The sequence below is a fragment of the Grammomys surdaster genome, unplaced genomic scaffold (genome assembly GCF_004785775.1).
Source record: "Grammomys surdaster isolate TR1022 unplaced genomic scaffold, NIH_TR_1.0 225, whole genome shotgun sequence".
Lineage (NCBI taxonomy): Eukaryota > Metazoa > Chordata > Mammalia > Rodentia > Muridae > Grammomys > Grammomys surdaster.
The window spans coordinates 8,331,805-8,354,023 of NW_021604670.1; the positions used below are offsets into that span (position 1 = coordinate 8,331,805).

A 22,219-nucleotide genomic window follows, 5' to 3' on the forward strand; every position below is an offset into this window, starting at 1 on the left:
GAGAGAGAGAGAGAGAGAGAGAGAGAGAGAGAGAGAGAGAGAGAGAGAGAGAGAGAGAGAGAGATACATATTGGGGGGTGTTGGTTGCACATGCCATTGTTTACATATGAAGGTATGAAGGTCAGAGGATTTTTTAAAAAAGAATATTTTATTTACTGTATATGAGCATCCTGTCACTGAGCACACAGAAGAGGGCATCGGATCCAATTACAGATGGTTGTGAGCCCTCTGGTGGTTGCTGGGAATTGAACTCAGGACCTCTAGAAGAACAGACAGTACTCTTAACCAATGGGCTATCTCTCCAGCCCCAGGTCAGAATTTTTAGGAGTGTTGTTTTCCTCTTCCAGTGAAGATCCTGGGAATTGAACTCAGACCTCCAGTCTTTTACCCTCTGAGCCATCATCTCCCACCTGCTTAAAAGATTTATTTGATTTTTCATTTATGTTAGGTGCACATGCACCCTGGAGCCCATGGAACTCAGCAGAGAGTGTTGGATACTCTGGAGCTATAGTAACAGGTGGTTGTGGGCTGCTTTTATGTACATGATGGAACTGAACTTATCCTCTAGAAGAGTAACAAGTGTTCCTAACCACTGTGCTGTCTCCAAAAAAACCAAACAAAACCCCTAATCCTCTTACATAACTCTGACTGGCCTAGAACTCAGTATAGCCTCTCAAGGACGAAAACCCACCAGATTAATTATCACATGTGTTCACTTTGTATTCTGGATCTGAAAAGTAAGCAAAGTGCTCTTGGCAAAGGTCTCTGGCTTTGTTTTGTTTTGAAAAAATTGGCTTTAGAATTTAAAAGATCTTTTGAAATTAAGTTGAGAGTTACTTTTTTTTGTTTTGTTTTCTACAGGGTCTCATGTAAGCCAGGCTGGATGATCAGGCTTACCTTGAACTACTTTTTGTTTTCTCTCTCTCTCTCTTTCTTTCTTTCTTTCTTTCTTTTTTTTTTTTTTTTGTTTTTCGAGACAGGGTTTCTCTGTGTAGCCCTGGCTGTCCTGGAATTCACTCTGTAGACTGGGCTGGCCTTGAACTCAGAAATCTGCCTGCCTCTGTCTCCCAAGTGCTGGGATTAAAGGCGTGCGCCACCACCGCCTGGCGAACTACTTTTTTCTGTTTGTTTTTTTTAAAGAAATTTTATTTAAATTTATTTTTTTAATGTATTTATTTGTGTACATTGTGTATATGTGTGTGTGTGCTTGCATTGTATATACATGGGCCATGGCACACATGTGAAAGTCAGCCACGGTTGTTTGGCTGGTTCTCTCCTTCTACCTTTATTTGGGTTCTAGGGATCAAACTCAGGTTTCAAGCTTACAGGACTTTGAACAGAACAATTTCATTATATATGTAACATAGTTGCTACAGAGCAAGATTCACAGGAGAAACTGAGTTTGGAGATGAAATACTAAGTCTTTTAGCTAACAAGAATTTGATCTACAAAATTAAAGTTTTTATGATAATAAAAGAAGAATGACAAGTACAAGAAGCCCTTTGTGCATCTAAATCTCTGAAGTAGGTTAAAATTTTACAAATTACTATTTTTATTATTAAAACAAGATATTGTATAATAACTTGCCCTTCTACGAACATACATATTTTCATTACTGTAGTGTGTTCTTTTCATGCCCTGGAAATGGAGCAGTATTAAAAGTGCTTAATACAGCCACAGTAGCATTGGGGTTTAAGGTGGGTGGACTCCTATTTGCTTTTTTCTTATTTAAAAATAATTTATTTATTATTTATTTAATTCATTTATTTGTGCTGAAAATTTCAGGATTTCATGTAGGACAGTATGTAATACTTGTATTTTATCCTTGCTATGAGATTTTAGCTTTAAGATTTATTAAAAATAAATCTTCTACCTCGCTTACCCCTCCCCCCCAGATTAATCTTCTAAAGAAAATAAAATTATTATTGTGTGTGTGTGAGGGCACAAGATTGTCTACATGTGTGTAAGAGTCAGAGGACAATTGAGAGTTGGTTGTCTATTTGGAATCTGGGGATCTAGCTCAGGTTCTTAGGTTTACATGGTGAGTATTTGCCACCAAGTTGCCTCCATAGCCCTGGTTCTTGTTTTGAGACAGTCTTGCTTTGTAGCCCAGTCTTGTTTGGAACTTGATCTTCTTGCCTCAACTTCTGACATGCTGAAATTATAGGTGTATGCTACTTACTATGTCTGGCTGAAAGAATATTGAAATCTCTGCTACTGTGAAATTATTGTATTATTAGCATCTGAGGACATTGTGATAATGCAATTCTAGTTAGTTGAATTAACTTTTAAGTTGTATACAGATTGTTGTATGTCAAATCATTTACCCTTATAAAAATTTTATAGGCATAAAAATAGTAAGAAAGTTGGAGTTAATCGGGAGAGTGATACACAAGTTGGGCAGAAGTGCTGCTCCAGTTGTCACTAGCCCTCCCCAGAGTAAACTGCCTTTCGATGACCAGGACGAATTGAGTGAAATCGTCATGGACAGATACGGGGCAGACAATTTCTTACTCAGATACATTGAGTTAGTGAATGCCTCCCTCCATATAACTTAGATTTGCTGTCTTTTTTCTTTCAGCCCTGTGCCTTTTCCCTTACAGTGTGCTTCGTCCTCAGATACAAACAGTTTCACATTAGAGAAGGTATGGCCTAAAGCAATTTTCATTATTGTGAGACATGGCCTTGCTAATTGGCCGAGACTTGTCTTGAACTCGCTGTATAGCCCAGGCTAATCTTGAACTCATGGCAATACTCTTTCCTCAGCCTCCCAAATACTGGGATTATACAGGCATATACCTTGCCTTTAAAAACAGCTTCATCTAGTTGTGACAGTATTGGGTTTTTTTTGTTGTCTGTTTGTTTCTTTGTTTTGTTTTTGTTTTCTGAGACAGGATTTTTCTGTGTAGCCCTGGCTACCCTGGAACTCACTCTGAAGACCAGGCTGGCCTCGAACTCAGAAATCCACCTGCCTCTGCCTCCCAAGTGCTGGGATTAAAGGTGTGCGCCATCACTGCCCGGCCAGTATTGATTTATAAATAATGTGTTTTTGGTGACTTAATTATAGTCAGGTTTTTTTTTTCCTCCCATTCTTGTGCCATTTCTATACCCTTGCTTAATGAGAATATGGGATTATTTAGATCTGCCATTAAAAAGCTTTAATGGCAGCCGTGATGTTTAAGTTATAATGCATGTCTATTTTCAGGATCCAAATAGGAGGACTCCAAAAGAGAAAAACACGACTTACAAGAAAATAGCAGACCCTGAAGTGGAAGACTCTCCTTTATCAGATATTGCAAAGAATGCACAGAATAGTGCATTCAGAGAGTCTCTGCCAGTGAAAAAGAGTGATCCATTCCAGAAAGAGCAAGATCATCTAGTAGACGAGGTTAGAAAAAGATTATTAATAAATATGCTTATATAGTTATGATTTATTTTTTCTAAGTGGTGTTGGGATAAAAAATGGAGTAGAGTTAATTGTTGAGAAATTTGAAGTAAAGGAGTCACAGATAATAAAAGTGAAGGCTAGGGGCTGGAGAGATTGTTCAGTGGTTAAGAAAGAACATGTACTGCTCTGCAGAGGACCTGGCCTGCCTGCAGCATGCCAGGGAGCGTCTGCTGCCATCTGCCAGTGCTAGGCTGCTGACTGCTGTGCTCATGCTTCCTGCTGTACTCTGTCATGGTTCTGTCTGGCCTTGGTCATTTTTCTTTTGTTCTTTCCTCTTGTAGGTTGCCAGAGTAGTTCTGTCTGATTCACCACAGCTCTCCGAGGGAAAAAAAGTGGAATTGGAGGAACTAATTGACACTTTAATTTCTAATCCCTTCTTACCAAGGAAACAAATTCCCCGGACTCCAGATAACTTGAGTAAGTTAGTGCTCTCTGTTCCATTTTTCTTTTCTAAGACATTTCCCACCATTAGACTCATGATCTGACTGACAGTTCTTTGGAAACAATTTAAAACTGTACTTCTTATTTAGCTGACAGTGGCTCTTTATTCTGATATAATGGAATCTTGTCAGCATGATCACTCACATTTTACAACCGTCTTTCATCAGAATCTTTTGTGACTTCTAGGTACCTCCACAGAAGTATAGTCAGCTCTGATATTATAATCTTGTTTTAGTTGTTTTACTTGTCTATTTTTCTGCAAAGTGTTTTTTTTTTGGTTACTTAAAAAATATTCTGGGCCCAGTTGAGCCATCTTCCACATGGAGAGAATGGACTCCTGGAGGTGGTCCTCTGTATAGATAGGCATGCGCTAAATAAACAGATAAACTCGGTAAATGTACTAAGAAGAATTCTCACTTTCAGGTCAGATATCCGTGTTTAGGGAGCATGGTGATTTTGCTTTCCAGTCAGCAGTCATAAGTAGCCACCACTACATGCATAGATCTTTATCCCCTTGCAAAAATGATGAGTGCGTTAAATACTTCCCTCTGGTACCTGCATTGGTATGAGCACACCTGATACTTACTTCCTTATTTAACCAATGCAGATCATTTGGGTTGAATCATTGAGTACAGTTTCTTCTTTGCTGCTGATTTAATTCATTGAGCTGAGACAGCATAGGTTGCTGTTCTTCAAGTGACAAAGTGAATTAAATAGGGTCCTGCAGTGTGATTTTTCTTTTTAAAAAGTTATATTTAACACAACCTTACTCATTTGTTGACACATTGCTACAGCCTTTTCCATGCTACAATGGCAGATTTGAGGAGTTGGGGGAGATCAGATGGCCAGCAGCCTAATGCCAGTATCTAATCTTTTTTTTTTTAATCTTATTTATTATAACATATATGAGTACATTGTATCTGTCTTCAGAAGCACAGAAGAGGGCATCAGATGGTTGTCAGCCATCATGTGGTTGCTGGGAATTGAACTCAGGACCTCTTGAAGAACAGTCAGTGCTCTTAACCACTGAGCCATTTTTACAGCCCTAGTATCTAATCTTTTAACAACAACAACAAAAATTCTGCCCATTTCTGGTATGTTATCAAACATATTGTGTACAAGTTTATGTGTATTTCAGGAACAGCTGTTATGTGTACTGACTTGAGTTTGGTCATTTGGAGATGTAGTTTTCTGATGCTCTGGTTTGTCATCCTGTCAGCATATATATGGGACTTGGACTGAGACAGTAGCTTTATTTTCAGCAATAGAATAAAGTATATTAATTGCATGTTTGTATTTGGGCATATATAAATGATAAAATATATGTTTTCTCCCCCACCTTAATTAGTAACTGATATTAGGACCTCCTGGAGAAAAGCTGTCGAAACTGAAGATAACAGAAATTCAGATGGGATTCTAGTGGATGCCAATTCTGGACAAATGTCGTCAGACTCTTCATCCATACTGCAGAATCAGAGTGAATTTAGCATGGCTATTTTTTCCCCAGATTTTGATCGGTCTTATTTGCCTAAAGAGAAAGATGTTCCATATCAGCTTAAAGGTGTACCTCAGAGACATTTGGTAACAAGTCAGATTAGTGAACTCCCAACAGAAGATGGGTCAGACTTGATAAATAAGAAAATGATTTGTAAGCAAGATTCAGAAACTAGACAAATAGAGGCATTCTCCCCTGGCGAGGCCAGTGGAGTAGATGTGATAGGTAGAAATAAAGAGGGCTGTGTTCGAGTACTGGACCACTCTCAAGCTTCTTGCAGTGAACCTTCCACACATAAAACTCTGATATGGGATTCTTTTCAGAGGTTGAGTGGTATTGGCATATTACATGAAACTCTTCCAGAAGAAGTTGGTCACCTAAGTCTTAATAGTTCTACTAGTTCAGAGACCTCTTTTAAACTGGAACCAAAGAGTTATGTGCACAGCGATGCTTTTCCAGATGATGTGGAAAAAAGACAAGCTATTCCAGAATTAGATTCCAATTTACAGGCTCTTCTCACTAGGTATGAGACTCTGAAGAAATCTCTTAACAAAATCAGGAAAGAATCTCACCTGTCTAATCCCGAGACACTTGAACAACACAAAGTAGAATTGAGCCCTGTAGCCAGAGATGTACAAGCAGATGATACACACACTGTTTTGGACACTCGGGATTTGTTTATTGACTACCCAAAGCCATCTTCCCACATGTCCCTTGATGAAAGAACACAGACTGTATCACCTCTAACTAAAGCTTTTGGGGGATTTCTGCCTAATTTAGAAGGTAAGAGATAACCAAACCTATGTATGCACCTTTGGTGATCCATTCTCTTAAGTTTCCCCCCTCCTAAGATAGAATAACATTGTGGTACCTATCCCTGGCTAGCCACAAACTCACTATAGAGTTTGGGTTGGCTTCAAATTTAGCATGTAGCCCAGGCTATTTTTTTGGGTTTTTTTTGGTTTTTCGAGACAGGGTTTCTCTGTGTAGCCCTGGCTGTCCTGGAACTCTGTAGACCAGGCTGGCCTCAAACTCAGAAATCCGTCTGCCTCTGCCTCCCAAGTGCTGGGATTAAAGGCGTGGGCCACCACCGCCAGGCACCACTGCCCGGCACAATCTTCTGTTCACTTGACTTTTTATAAATATAGTACAAAGTGAATGTTGTGTGATCATGGTGGGTAATGTGACAAATATAATCCTTACACCTTCATCAAGGGTAAGAGGAGTAAGAGGATTAAATCCTTACATTATGGGTACTTTCAGAGTCCTTCAGATTTTATACATACATACATACATACATACATACATGTGCGCACACACACACACGCACACGCACACACACACAATTTTTCCAAACATAGTCACATTTTGAGATACTAGTGTTAGAATTCCAACAGAGTGTGTTGGTGGGCAGTTCAGCCTATAACAGTTTTAAGTTATTGAAGCCAAGCATTCAGCACATTTTACTAATCATAATTCTCTTATTTTTATGTTTAAAAATTATATAGTAAAGAATTAAAATTATTCTTAGTTATTTAGGACTGATTTAGGTTTTATTTATAGATTTCTTATATATCACTTTAGTTTTTTCATGATAAACACTTTTTTGAAAAGTATTCTACCTGGGCGGTGGTGGCGCACGCCTTTAATCCCAGCACTTGGGAGGCAGAGGCAGGCGGATTTCTGAGTTCGAGGCCAGCCTGGTCTACAGAGTGAGTTCCAGGACAGCCAGGGCAACACAGGGAAACCCTGTCTCTAAAAAACCTTAAAAAAAAAGAAAAGTATTCTAGAAGTACATTGAATTTTATTTATTTATTTTAAGAAAAGGCATTTGAGTAGAAATGGTAATTTTTATTCAATAATGAGTAATAATAGTAATAATAGTGACTCTTGGACTAAATAATATAATGTTATAATTATATTACTATAATTATAATATATAATAATATAATAATATAATAATGAGTCTAATAATAGTGAGTCTTGGACTAAATCAAGAACTTTGCCACTTTGTGAAGTTGTTCCTACTTCCTTTGTGATACTTATTTTCCTCTTTTAAATATCAATTTTTCAGAAGAAGAAACTCAAGTAAGAGCTTTGAAGCAAGAAACTTTCTGATTTGACAAGATGAAGCATTTTCCAGTTGATTTAGCTGTGATGAACTTACCCTGAAGCCTTGTCACTTAACTGTAGCTGATGTATACACATTGGAAGTGAATTCTCTTTCTAGCATCAAAAGAGTTTTTAATGTACTTTGGCCTCTTACAATGTGTTTAGGTCTTTTTTTTAAAAAAAATATAAGTTTGAAATATAAAGTATTTAAGAGCTTCAAATGTCTTTATTTTTTTTTTGTTTTTGTTTTTTTGTTTTGTTTTTGTTGTTGTTGTTTTGTTTTTTGAGACAGGGTTTCTCTGTGTAGCCCTGGCTGTCCTGGAACTCTGTAGACCAGGCTGGCCTCGAACTCAGAAACCCTCCTGCCTCTGCCTCCCAAGTGCTGGGATTAAAGGCGTGTACCACCACTGCCTGGTAAGAACAGCAAATGTCAAATTTTAGAGAATTTTGATTCCTAGAATAATCTTATAAGTAAATGACAAATATCATAGTTATGTTAAAATATCAGTCATTAACATAAGGGTGAGTGCCCAACCTAATAGCCGCTGAAGAGCCACGTCTTTCATTTTAGAGAAATAAACCATTTGATTGAGTATTGATGGAATATTCTAATACTAACACAAAATGAACAAAGTGTAGTGTTTTTGGATGTATAGTCAAAGCAGCACACCTTAGTGTTTGTAACACTGTAAATAGTCTTAATGAATTCTAAGTATATTGGCCCTGCAGAGTAATGCTGATGGAATAAAACGCATGTGATTGGTGAGGGTGAGATGAAGTGAATTGAGGAAAATGGGGAAAATGGGGAAAATGCTTCAAGGCTCTTACTTGAGATAGCCAGATGTTTAAAGAACATTCAAACTATATTCTTTGTACTTTAGACTGAGAATTTAATTCTATTTATATTTAACAAGAATATAAATGAAAAAAATTTACAAATTTGTTTTACAGTTGTGGTCTGTGGGCAGTATGGTGGGTGGGGAAAGCAACAAGTTTTTTGTTACTTACTGTTGGAAAACATTAAAGTTCCCTAGCGCCTACAGAATATCCCAAAATTGAGAAAGTTGAACATGGATTTAAGTAACTAGTAACATTTATACATTTTGCCTTATTGTCAGGGGTGTTGTTTGTATCATCCAAGGAATGAACACTGTGCCCAAGTAAGCCTGACTGGAAGAGGCACTAAAAGGTTATCTCCTTCTGTTCTGTGTAGAGCCTCAGTTTGTAACTATCAAAATCCTGTCCCCAAGTCTTAAGAAAGTTCGAGAAGAGAAAGGTAGATGAGCTGAGTGTCAGAGGACTGTGTAAAGGTTGCTTGATGGAAGGAAAGAGGACAGGTTCCCGAGGGTGCCGGGTTCCTTCCTGAGTGCAGCGGAGCACCAGCTGCTCAGGTGTACTGGGGAATCCTTTGTTGTTTACATCACAGACAGCCTAGTATCTAAACTCTAAGGAGCATGTTAGGGAAGAGGAAGGACTATCAAAGGAGCCTCTGTCAAGCCAGAGCCAGTGCTAAGTGTTTAATATGCATGATTGCATTTAACCTTTGTAATTGAGATAGGAGTCATGCCTAGCCTGCGGATACTGAAGCTGGAGAGATGATATGGCTGGAGCAGGATGCAGGGACAACTGTGCTAGGGTCATCTGAGATGCCTGTTTAAAAATGCTGATCTAGAGAGGGTCTAGAAATCTCATCTCAAATGCTTCCATGGCAACTCACAAGTTCAGCAGTTTGCTGCTAAGAGGTTGGGATTCATATTGAATCCTTAGGTACCTTTAAGAAGGGGCACACTATTGTATGTATATTGCTCTAGGAGCCCTTCATTATGAGAGTCGAAAGATATCTGGATATTTTGGGTTTATAAGAGTCACTAACATTTACCTATGGTTGGCTGAGCATTCCTGAAATGATTATTTCCTGTTTCAGCGCCATGAACAAATCTCAGATCTGTCTCTTCTCCAAAACTGTTATAACGTAATGCTTTCAGTGCTTTCCTGTACAGTATCTCCTGCCGTTCCCTTTGACGGTTAGGAAATACTTTGATCATCTCAGGTCCTTGCTTAAAAGCCCATTGATGGTTCATTGTAATTATAGAACAGGGTTTTGGTTTAAAGACAGCTCCCCTACTCAGACTTCTTTCCCCCTCCCGCTGGAATCTTTTACAGTGCTTCCTTCTAGCTCACCTCAGTTCTTTGATTAGTTTGATTTGAAGACTCTAATAACCTTTAATTATTCCAGTTAGAATTTTTTTTAAATTTATTTTCACCTGTAGGATTTAAAAAATTTTTAAAAAAAATTTGTTTTCAGCCGGGGGGTGGTGGTGCCACACGCCTTTAATCCCAGCACTTGGGAGGCAGAGGCAGGCGGATTTCTGAGTTCGAGGCCAGCCTGGTCTACAGAGTGAGTTCCAGGACAGCCAGGGCAACACAGAGAAACCCTGTCTCAAAAAAACCAAAAAAAAAAAAAAAAAAATTGTTTTCACGTGTGTGGGTCTATGTTTGCCAACATGTTTGTATACCTCTTGGGTGCCTGGTGCTCCCTGAGGAGGGAGTCAGATCCTCTGGGACTGGAGTTACAGACTGGTCTTAGCTTCCACATAGGTGCTAGGACTTGATTCTGGGTCACAGGATGAGCAGCCACCGAGCCTCCAGCCAGCTCCTTTAAAATTCAGAAGAGCACTTTAATCCTTTAATTAAACACCTTTGAACTCAGCACTTGGGGAGGCAGGCCTGTGGATAGTATAGTCTACAAAGTCAGTTCCAGGATAGCCAGGGCTACAGAGTGAGACCCTGTCTATAAAACAAAAACTGAAGGCTCAGACAAATCACATTTTCTACCTTGATGTCTTAATTTGCCCGCCCTAGACCCATGGTCTTAACATCTTTTCTGAAGTATATAGTGTAACTGTTTAGTGTCTCTCTCTGTGTGTATGGTGGTTGTGGAGGCTGGGATCTTGGTATTTTTGTTCAGGTTAGCTTCAGCTCACAGCAGTCTTCTGCCTCAGTCCCCCAGGTGCTAGAACTACAAATGTTTACCTAGCTTTTACTTAATGTCTTTATTAGACACCTTCCCACTATTGTATATGATTTCTGATCATAGCTGTATACCTACCTTTTTACCTATGTAGATGTCTGAGATATGCATGTTGCTGGGCATGAAAAATGTTACCAAGTAAGATAAAGAATAGTTGAAGTTAAAGAACTTTTTGGGGGGCAGGGAGTGGGCAGGGATTAAGCTTAACAAAATACTAGACAGACATTTTGAAAACTTTACAATATTTTTCTTAGTTATAAGGTATACCAATTTTATCCAAAGTGTAACAGGAATTCTTGAGACCTGTATAAAAGCAAACTATTTTCTCCCTAGTGTACTAAAATAAAATGTGTTTCAAAACATTGTTTAATGTGTGAAGATAGTATAAAGATCAGATGCCTGTGTTTCTCTAAAGAGCACTCACCTTTTTATGCACTGAGAGCTGCCAAATTCATGCTGTTAAGTGGAAAAGATCTGTGTTCTAAGGACTGTTTATAAAGTGTATTCTACATACTGCTGTCTAGAATATTCAGTGTTTCACTTGTCTGGAGTTCCCTGTATTTCAAAAAGAATTACGTGTTGAACATACCACTGAATTATCACATACAAAAGTACAACTTGGTAAAATAATTTAAAAGGCTCAATGATACAGGTAAGAGTATTTTGTTACTGGTGTTTTAATCACTAGAATCTAGATTTACTACAAGAGCTTTTATTTTTATGTTTGAGGCAGGGTCTTGCTATGTAGCCCCGACTGGCCTGAGTGATTGGTCTTTGTGCCTTTGTAAAATGAATGGGCTCCTAGTTGGAGAAGTCTCTGATAGGACAACTTAACACTAGAACTGGAATGGAGCAGTTTATATCTGCCCAATAACTAGGAACCTCAGAATCTTTCCCCACAAAATGAACAAATTTGGGAGCATGAGATTTCCAGATAAATACAAATGGCAAAACACCAATTTTGTGGCCTTTGTTTCTAAAGTTTATAAATTTGGAATTACATGTAGGAATAATCTATACCTAAAATGAGTTTTTGGGTTTTTTTGAAACAAGACCTTAGTATAGCCTAGGTTGTCCTTAAATTTATGGTAATCATCTTATGTAGCCACCTGACTACAGGGATTACAGGGAATGAGCAGCTGCCTAGCAAAAGCTAGGCTTTTGTTCTTTAACTTTTCTGTCAGTAGAGGTAGAGGGGTGTGATGCCCCTCTTAGGAGGCACAAAGGGTCTGGTCAGAATGCCCTAAAGTGTCTCACCTTAAGAAAATCATGCCAGTTTTCTCACGTATTAATGATAGAAGTCACCATCCATCAGGCTGAGGATAAATTAAAATACATGCATGCCAAGTACTTAATTCCTAGCATTGAACGGGCTCAACTTTTGCCAGATGTCACATGCAGTATTTAGAGGAATGGCATAATCTGGATGCTTCCTGTGTTGGTCTCACTGTATCCACAAACAGGAGAGCAGGCAGAGTGAAATTACGTCCTGCCCAACTTCACAGTAAAAGATTAGAACTAGGATTTCATCCCAGGAAGTTCTAGGCAAGCATTCTACCACTGAGCTATGTCCCTAGCGTTAAAAACTTCTTGGGACTGGGGTCTTGTGTATTTCTGGCTAGTCTCAAACATCCCAACAACCCAACAATACTCCTGCTTTCCCCTGGGATTACAGGCATGCACCACTACCCCCAGGTTTTTAATGTACCTCTCTTGTTGGGTCCTAGGATCTTGTGCGTTGCTACCAGTTGAGCTACATATCCAGTCCTTGAATTCATTTTAAACTTTTTAAATGTGTATGGGGGTGTTCTGCTTGCACCAGCTGAGTGGTTGTAGAAAGAGGGTGTTGGATTCCCTAGGATTGGAGTTACAGATGGTTGCTAACTGTCATGTAGATGCTGGAAATTGAACCCAGGTGTTCTGGAAAAGCAGACAGTGCTCTTAACCAGAGTCACTATTCCAGCCCCTTGAGTCTTTACCACTGTTACAGCTGCTACTAAGTGCTGCCAGTTTTTGAGCTAAATGATACTTGAGGATAATCAGAATCTACTATTAAGTACCTTCAAATTATTTCAAACAACATTTTAAATTGCTAATAAATGTTTATTCATGATTGAAACCAAGGAGGATTTAGAAATACATTTTAATATCTTGCTGATAAAATAGTAACATTCCACCTTTGTGATCTGATAATACAGAAGATAACTGCTTTAATACTCTATTATAACTAGGTAACCAGAACACACACACACCCACACACACCCAGACCACCTACTTTAGTGTTAACACCACACTAACTTTTCATAAAGGCCGTCTTGAAGATCTCTACTGAACAGCTGAGTAAATAGCGTCCAATACTAAGACTAGGAAGAGATGAGATAGTAAGCACACGTTTCAAAGCTCACTTTTAAGCACGTGACATTATGAATATTAAAAACAAATGAGCAGGAAAAAAAAAACACCGTAATTCAGCATTTTACTAAAGAGCATTTGGCATTATTTCAACGCATGAGGAGGCTGTGCTTGGGGCCATCTACTCTCTCTAGCTTCTCAAAGTGTTTCCTGGCATTACGAATGTTGATCAGAGTAGCTGCAGAAGGGATGGATGGATCTGACATGACCACCATCACATACGTGTTTGATGTAAAGATGTCGATGAAGGCAGCGAAGTTGGAATTCCTCACTTCCATGCTCTGGAAAGAAGCGGCCAATTTACTGCAGCTTAGCTTAAACTGCTTGATGATGTTGCTGATCTTCTCAAAGCGGTGCACATCTCGCTGCTCTTTGCACTGGTAGTGGGAAATCACCAAGAACGTAGCTCTCTCGAACAGCAGAACTTCATCAGCCTCAATAATCTGGGCAAAATTCCTTAGGTTCATCTCCAGCTGCTGAACGTTGGGGATCAGCTGATAGACGATGCTGGACCAGGCTTTGTAGAGCGTCTCATCCCAGATGGACGTTCGAAAACAAGCGCACTCCAGCGGGCGAGACAAACGCCTCAGGTCTTCCTCTCGCTCTTTAAAAATCAGGTCACGTTGATCTTCCTGAACCAGATCCATCTTGTGCACCAGGCAGAAGATTTTGGCATCAGGTGAATTCTGGAGGATGGCTTCCAGACACGACTGGTAATAATGCATATCTTTTTCCAGTTCGCGGCTCTCTACGTCAAACACGTATATCAGAACCTCCACATTACGGAAGATGTTGTCCCGCTGGCTGGTGAAGTAATTTTCCATAAAGGTGTCCTGGCCGCCACAGTCCCACAGGTTCAGCACCAGGTTCCCCAAGAATCGGACGTGGGAGTGCTCCACATCGATGGTGGCACCCAGGCGCCTGGTGTCGCGCGCAATATAATTTGCAAAGATGATCGACCTCATGCTGGTCTTCCCCGACCCGCTCTTTCCCATCAACAGCACCTTTTTCTTCATGGCTGTATTTGGCATCACCTGCCGGCGTCGCCACGGATTGGGCCTGAGGCACGGCCTAACGGCAGACCGACCGAGGATGGGGACCGCAGGACACCAGGCACCGTCCGGCAGCCGGAGGCCAAGCACGCGAGCTCGGGCCAGGAAAGACCGCAGCGAGGCGAGGCCTCAGAGAACAGCGCCGGAGGCAATGGCCACAGCAGCTCGGGGCTAGCGAGAGCAGACAAGTGATGCGCTCAGCTCCGGCCCGGCCGCCACCCACTTCCCGCCGGTATCTCGCGAGAACTCCGAGGTCCTGCCACCACCCACTTCCGGTGGTGACATCGCGAGAACCTCGGCTGCTCCTTTCTTAAATTGTAACCTAGTGTTCTTGCACAGCGAGTTAAAACGAAAGGGGAAGCTTTCGGTGTCTTGTTCTGCTTGGGTTGCACTGTGGGTGTGCAGAAGGGGTTGAGTGAGCCAGGGAGGGAGAATGCTGCCCTCGCGTGGCCAAAAGTCCCCACACGCCCACTGCCGTTGTCACCTCAGAGAGATGTGCTGTAGTCTTGAGAATCAGACAGGTAGAGGCAAGGCCTTATTTGTCAGCCCACATAGAGATGACAAATGAAAACCAGCATAAAGAGATTTTGAGAAGCTAATTGCCCAGGGCTAGGCAATACCTTACCAGGAGACATCCTGATTCCGTGTTCTTTTTCTACTTCCAGACAAGTTCCCTTTTCATATCCTCTTTCCTCATAACCTCAACTTGAGAATTTGTAATTAGAATCCAAAACTCAAGGAGAGGGAAATATGGAGCACCATGTATTAACTTCGTCCTCACAGGAACCGTATGAACAACTATTTTCAAACCTTAGGAGTTTAAAGAATCTGAGTGACTTTAGAATGTTTGCTCGCTTAGCCAGAGGTCACATTGCCTCAAGTACAGGGCCTTCAGGAGAGATAATCGGTGTCATTGAGGACATTCAGGATGAATCAGAATTTCCAAGACACTTCAGATTCCTAAATTAGAACACTACATCCTCACTGTAAAGTCTTTTCCAGGCTGTATACTACACTATACCAATGAAGACATTTCCTCACTCATCGAAAAATTGAATGTTGGGGCTAGAGACGTGTCTTATCATTTATGTGTACTCGATGCTTTTGCAGAGGACTAGGGGTCAGGTCTGATGCCCTCTTTTGGCCTCTATGGTCTCCCGCACAGATTTGGTGCACACTCGAGTATACACACACACACACACACACACACACACATACACACACACACACACACACACACACACTGCTCTTCCAGAGAAGCTGGGTTTGATTCCCAGCACCACCATGGTTCCTTGAAACTGTAACACCAGTCCCAGGGGAGTATGCCCTCTTCAACCTCTGTGGGCACTGCATGCATGTGATGCACAGACACACAGGCAACATATGCATTTACATAAATAATATTTAACATATGCAGGAAAGTTCAAAAGTAACCATTGTTGCAGGATATTTGATCACACTATGAATCCTGAGATTGTATTGTTTACTATAAAAGAAACCCAAAGCTATTTTGTATTTGTGATGTGGCTCAGTCTTAGCACACGCCTTTAATTCCTCTGGCTAGAATACAGACATGCCCTTAGAATACACTTTTAATCCCAAACAATGAATGTAAAGTTAGTTTGTAGGAGAAAGCACCATGTTTGAAAGTGAGGCCTAATTGAGTGGCAGACAAAACAACGAATCAGAGAAAGATTTGACAGAATAGGCTATGGCCAACTTTCAGGAGGAGAGGGGAAAGAGGCTACACAACTGAGAGCAGCACAGAGAGAGTAGGAGGCAGTGTTTACCAGGACAGTTAGAGAGAGACAGGGTTGAAGAGAGACAAGTTAGGCACAGGGGAAGGCAGAGTGAGCCAGGAGGGAGAGGGAGAGAGAGAGAGAGAGAGAGAGAGAGAGAGAGAGAGAGAGAGAGAGAGAGAGAGAGAGAGAGAGAGAGAGAGAGAGAGAGAGAGAAAGGATTGAATCAGTCAGCTTGGAGAGGAGTTTGAGCCAAAACAGCTGAGTTGACCAGCCAGCCAGAGATCAGAACAGGAAAAGGGTGAGCTTATTCAGCTGTAAAGTCTCAGAGGCTGGAAACATTCTAGGTCTAGACTAGATTAGATGGAGACTAAAAGCTTCCAGGACCCGGCCTAGGTTATCAGACAGAGACAATAAGCCCTGGAGATGACAATAGGAGTATAAAAGCTATATTTACAAAGCACTGCTCCCTTTATTATATGCATTATTTATTTAGTGTGTGTGTGTGTGTGTGTGTGTGTGTGTGTGTTTGCGTGTGCACACACACATGTATGTTGAAATAGATGTCCTATTTAGGGCTGGCTATTTAGTAGTCACTTACTCTCAGTTCGTTGACCATTTATGAGTCTCTGCATGAATTGCTGCCCATGACAGAGAATTTTCTCTGGTTGAGGCTGAGGACAACACTGATCTATGTGTATAAGCATAAATATTTAGAAGGGAGGTTGACATGTCCATTCAGCAAGATAACTAACATGTTCCTCAAGTTTGTAGTACCAGACATGAATATTCTCCTTTGCAACAGGCTTCAAGTCCAGTCTGAAAGCAGTTGGCTACCCCGTAATCTTTGTGTTGTTCTTGCACCAGTGGGCATGGCAGGTTGGTATTGTAGCATTCAGGGTTCACCACTGAGTACTAGCACGATGACTTTCCCTGCAGCCTGCTTAGTACCCTCTGGCACATGCAAACGAGCCAGCAGGGGGGAAGATGTTAGGTCTGTTCCAGCTCGATGTCTTCCCCTCCCCCTTCCCCCTGCCCTTAGTCTGATGTCTTTATGTTCTGCAACCAAAATATATTCTGTCTTAAGCAATAGTGTCTTACTACCTAGTTACAGTCTGTAACCAAGAGTGATAGCAATCACCGGGGTTGTTTTGGGAGTCTCTGGGGCCTTTCTGGCCCTGATCCCATGTCTGGAACTGAGTTTTTGTTTAATAACACACATCTTCCGGGGGAAGTATTGTCCACTCATGCTGGGTACCTGTGTTTAAAGTTACAGACTCATTTAAATTAGTGTACACATAGTAGGGTTTCCTAAATGTTTTCCTTATATCCACCGTTTTGGTTAACAAACTCCCCACCTCTTCCTCACGCTGTACCCCTGCTCAATCACTGCTTAAACTTTTAACCTCCAGTATTCCCCCCCTCCCTATTTTCCTATTGTATGTATTCTACTATACCCTCTCCCATTAAGAACCCTCACCTCAGCACCGGCCCTCTTTGGCTTCCTGAGTTTGACAGGTATTCCCAAGTAAGCACACAAATCTAAAAGCTCAATAGACTTTGTTCTGCATATTTAGTGTTTTAATTTTGTCAGATTTATTTTTATTTTTTATTTTTGTGTGTGTGTCTGCCTGTGCATCTGTGTGTGTGTGCACCAGTTGTGCGTCAGAGGAGGCATTGGATTCTGAACCAAGGCTACAGGCAGTAGAGAGCCACCTGGAAACCAAACTTTACTCCTCTAGAGGAATGAAGAATACTGACTGTAGTGAGGACTTTTGTTTTCTAGTTGAGGGGTTGGAAGGGATTGGGGTGAAGAAGGGTGGTAAGAAAAAGATGCCAATAACATAGCCAGAAGCCCAGCTACAACTGATAACTCCTGAACTATATCCCCAGTCCCAAGTAGTTTAGTTGTCAGATGGTGAGAGGAGTCTGTTCTGACCTGTCTGTGTGGTGTTGTAAATGCTTTGTGTGTCTGGACTGACATTTCCTTTCCTAAATCTGGGATTTTTTTCTGTTTGATTCCTTTGAAAATACTTTTCATGTCTTTAGAATGAGATTCTTCTCTTTCTTCGATTCTGATGATCTAACAAAGTTGGCCTTTTCCGAATGTCATATGTCTCTTGGAATTCCCACAGGAGTCTTAGTTTTTTCATTGTCCTTGTTGGATTGTGCCACTTCTCCATCTTGTCTTCAAGGTATTCTGTTCCCTCCCCCTGCCCTGTCCATTCTTGCTGATGCTTTCGACAGAGTTTATTGGATCTATTGTGTTTTTGTTCTTCCAGATTTGAGATCAGCTTTTCTTCAGCCTTTCTCCCTCTGTTGAATTCCTTTCATCCCTCCCATTGTCTTTCTTATTTCACCCAGCTGTTTGTTTGTGTCTTGGAATGTGCTTACAATCACTATTTTGAGTACTATCTTTTGGGGTGTCTCTGTAACCACCATGGCCAGCAGAGTAATAACTTGTGGGGTGCAAGAGGTAGTTTCCTTCAACATTGCTAAGTAGCTGGTGTTGGTTCAGATTTTGGGAGTCTGACCCTGAGTAGCTTATTGTAGACATGTTGAAGCACTACACAATTTGGTGAAAACTTTCCTGGTGACAACCTAATTCTGTGTGAACAATAAAGTATTCAACATGACTACATTGGAATTCTTTGTAAACTACATGTGACATCTTCAATACAGATGGGTTCTCAGATTGACTCTAAGTGACACTTTCTATAAAGACAGGTTGTATAGATTGACAAGCTCCTGATAAGTTCCAGGAGGGGGATATGCTGTGGCCTTGACTGCAAGTGGAGTCCAAAGGTCACCTGGCTGTTAACCACATCTGCTCCTGGCCTCCTGGGCTGACAACAGGTTTTTATATCCCTCCCTTCGAATGAACAACCCTGTGTGTTTAACATTCCTGGGTCCCCCTATTGCTAATCTGTGAGCACAATAACCTCCATGCCTCCCATATACCAGCCCCCTTTATTTTTTAAAGAAAAAATGTGGCTGTAATAGAGGTCAAGGTTGAATGTATTGCTGTATGACTAATCTAATACAGATTAGCATAACAGAATTGTAAGACTAGCTAACTGAGGACTAAGGAAAGGGCAAAGCCATCTTAACCATGATAACCAGTCAAAGTCACTTAAAGAGATTTTATCTTCTTATGAAGATCATTAATTTGGTCATCCATAGCATGAGAGAAATCTGATTCATTTAAGCAGCACACACAGGAAACAACTAACAACCAAGATTATGCTTGAGCAACAGTGTCTTAGTTAGGGTTTTACTGCTGCAAACAGACACCATAACCAAGGTGAGTCTTATAAAGGACAATATTTAATTGGGGCTGGCTTACAGGTTCAGAGGTTCAGTCTATTATCACCAAGGTGGGAGCATGGCAGCATCTAGGCAGGCATGGTGCAGGAGGAGGTGAGAGTTCTACATCTTCATCTGAAGGCTGCTAGTGGAAGACTGGCTTCCAGGCAGCTAGGATGAGGGTCTTAAAGCCTACACCCACAGTGACGAACCTATTCCAACGGGACCAGACCTTCTAATAGTACCATTCCTTGGGCTGAGCATATACAAACTATAACAAACAGATAGTCTAATGTGGCTCTGATTTGTGAAACTGTGGTTTTCAATTCACCCATCTCTTGATTAATTTCTGCTCATATTTTTGCTGCAATAGTAATAGTTTTACTAATCATACACAGCATCTTTGAGACCTGTGTTCCAGTAATCATTCCTGGGACTGGCCATAAAAAAGCCTAAAAACAATCCTTAGCATGGGAAAGCATCATACAATTTCCTATTACAGGCATGCCTTTTATCCACTCCCCTCACCCAGACAAAACGGACTTAGATTCTGCACTGACAAGCTGAGAATTCATGTACTATAGTCAGCTTCACTTTTGTGGTCAGTAGTATAGTGTTCTTGTTGTCTCGCCAAGGTCTCAGCTTGATTAAGCTTTGTCTTAATGTCTCCCCAAGTCATCACCTTCCTCTTCCTCTTAGGGCTTCTTCTCTTGGTTTGTTGTCTACCTTCAGATGCTTCATTTGTCCTGTGATCTCTGGGATGCTGTCCATGTCGAATGCATCAAAGCAGGAATCACTGGGACTTCACTCATTTTCTGGAAGTATAACCTCACCCTGATGTTAGAAGAACATCAGGTCTTTCCATTGATTAGTTTCTAGATCCTCCCGCTTAACATACACTTTTGGCTGTGTCTCTGTTAGGGAAAATTGGTTTGTGGTAGCAGCAGAACTCTTATGCTTTAAAGTGAAAAAGCTTAAAGTTAGCACAGCTAAATGTGGCACAGCATGTGGGGACTTGGGTGGGTGTATGTGCCTTCTTCCTATTTTTAAGATTTGCCATTTAAACGTTTGGTGGTGTCATTTTACAATAGCCTGACCCTGTGGATTGAAAGGGATTTCAGTAATGTGATTAATATTACATAATTTGCAAAATTCCTTAAGTCATTTGCTAGTATAAGCAGGACCACCAGTTTTTACTTGTAATGGGAGTCCTAGAAAGGAAATGCACACAGAACTACTTGGCAAAGTCAAATTCCAGATACAACACAATGACATTTTCCTGGAGCCCCACCTGGGGCGGTGCTCTGAGGTTGAGTCGTGGAAGTCCTGCTGTGCTCTCTCACTCTGGGATTTCATCCAACTCACTCTCACTAGATGTCACTGCTGTAGAGTCAATAATTTTTGAGGAAATTATGTTGTCTTGATTTATATATTCTAATGCCTTAGATATAGTCATCTGATTTTATGTTTATTTTTTAAAGATCTTGTTTTTAAGTGTCTGTGTGTGTGTGTGTATACAGACATGAAGTGTGCATGTGAGTGTAGGTGCCTGTGGAGGACAGAGACAAAAACTATCCCTGGGAACTGGAGTTACAGGCTAGCCTTCTGACACAGGTGTTATTTATTGGGAACCTAACTTGAGTCCCCTTCAAGAGTAGTATGTACTCTGCTCTACTGTGCCATCTCTCTAGTCCCTTGTTTTATTATTATTTTCTTTATCAGCTACATTCTTTCATTCAAAGTATTTGCTATGTTCAAGTGGGACCTGGATGTGGTAGGGTTGACTGTGTGCTTCAGAACATAATTCCTCAGAAGAGGAGCTCTGGGTACCTGGAGCACATTCTATATTGCTTCCAGAGCAGGGCCTTCACTGGGAGAGCAACCACAGCTGTTTGAAATTACTCCTATGCAAACGTATTAGCTAATTACTAATGGTGAATGCTCTGACTCCAGTAACTGTTGCAGGGCAACCAACCAAGAAGAGTGTGCTGTATGCTTGGATTTTAGTTAATCATATTAGGAGTGGAAGGCAAGGAAGGTAAGTAAAATTGAACATTAAATATCAGATTTACTTTGAAAAAGCAGGTTGTGTGAGGATAAGGGTTAATCATTAGATCAACTTCAGAAAGAAAAATGTCCAAATGGGTAAAGTAACTACGAGGAAGAGTTGTGATACAGTTTATAGATTTTAGAGATTGCTAAGGCCATGGAAGGTTATAATTAGGAAGTAAGAAGAGTTGTCCTGTCCAGCAGGGCATTAAGCAGGGGTCTGGGGAGGTCACCTGAAAGAGAAGATGGGGGAAAACAGGTGAGCGAAAAGAATGGCGATCTTTCTGTAGTCTGATCAAATCGCTGATTTTACTTTTTCCACACAGGGGTTATATACACAAAAAGGCAGGATGTGGGGAAGGGGATGATGCAGGAGCGTAGGTGTTCAGGGGGAGTACAGATATCTTCCAGAACAGAGTGTCAGCTGAGTGAAGGTTCAGGGGACAGGTCACTGTGACTCCGCCTATGATTCACTTGTCCTTATCTAAGTTGGTACTATCTGTTGGGAGCTGACACCTAGCCGAAAGTGGCTATCATCTTACACAGCCATCTTGAGCCATATACCCTGAGAAGAGACTTGTTTTCAACAGCCTACAACAGCTGAGTACACTCTGATAATTATCTTGCTTTTCTTACATATCTTGTTTTGTTGTTTATTGCCCCCAGCTGCAGGGTGCCCGTGGTAAAGTGTCTTAAGCTGCGTTCCCCTGCTTATGCTTATATACACCCATGATTTCCTTTCAATAAAGTTGAGACTTGAGGCGAGACTTGAGAATAGAATAGACCAGACTCCCTGTCTTGTCTCTATTCTTCGAGTCTCTGTCCCTACTCTCTCTCTTGCTAGGCCCTGACCCGCGGACCGGAGCAGCAGAACGGGCTGTTACAACTATCCACCAAGGCTAACTATCTACAAGGTCTATGACTATTTAGGCTGGCAATTTTCCACCAAAGCTGCTTATTTACAATATAGTTATCTGTTTCAGTGTTTTTTTCCACAGAGACCCAAGACTTTGTGTTAGCAGGCGTGTATGTCAGGCCTATGGCTGATTTTTAGGCTGTTTTTAGGCCTTCAGTGTATAAGCAGGGCTGCTCCTGACAAAGAGTGAGAGATGAGAAGTCATAGAATTAAGGGTG

At 41.0% G+C, this 22,219-nt stretch overlaps 2 protein-coding genes and 1 non-coding gene across 3 annotated transcripts in view; 2 read left to right on the forward strand and 1 right to left on the reverse strand.

The window, feature by feature from the left end:
- Positions 1–7,702, forward strand: part of Haus6 (HAUS augmin like complex subunit 6) — a 31,501-nt gene extending 23,799 nt beyond the window's left edge. Inside the window, exons 13-17 of the mRNA XM_028773380.1 lie at positions 2,582–2,645; positions 3,206–3,388; positions 3,730–3,865; positions 5,238–6,167; positions 7,459–7,702. Coding sequence (XP_028629213.1) covers positions 2,582–2,645; positions 3,206–3,388; positions 3,730–3,865; positions 5,238–6,167; positions 7,459–7,502 — 1,357 coding nt within the window. The 3' untranslated portion in view covers positions 7,503–7,702. The remainder of the gene's footprint in view (positions 1–2,581; positions 2,646–3,205; positions 3,389–3,729; positions 3,866–5,237; positions 6,168–7,458) is intronic.
- Positions 2,378–2,508, forward strand: LOC114626030. Its single transcript, XR_003712171.1, has one exon.
- A 4,907-nt stretch (positions 7,703–12,609) lies between the features above and the next one.
- On the reverse strand, positions 12,610–14,211 carry Rraga (Ras related GTP binding A). The gene has a single exon (XM_028773344.1). It carries the CDS (start codon positions 13,968–13,970, stop codon positions 13,029–13,031), a length of 942 nt encoding a protein of 313 aa, XP_028629177.1. The 5' UTR covers positions 13,971–14,211; the 3' UTR covers positions 12,610–13,028.
- Between the last annotated feature and the right edge of the window lie 8,008 nt (positions 14,212–22,219).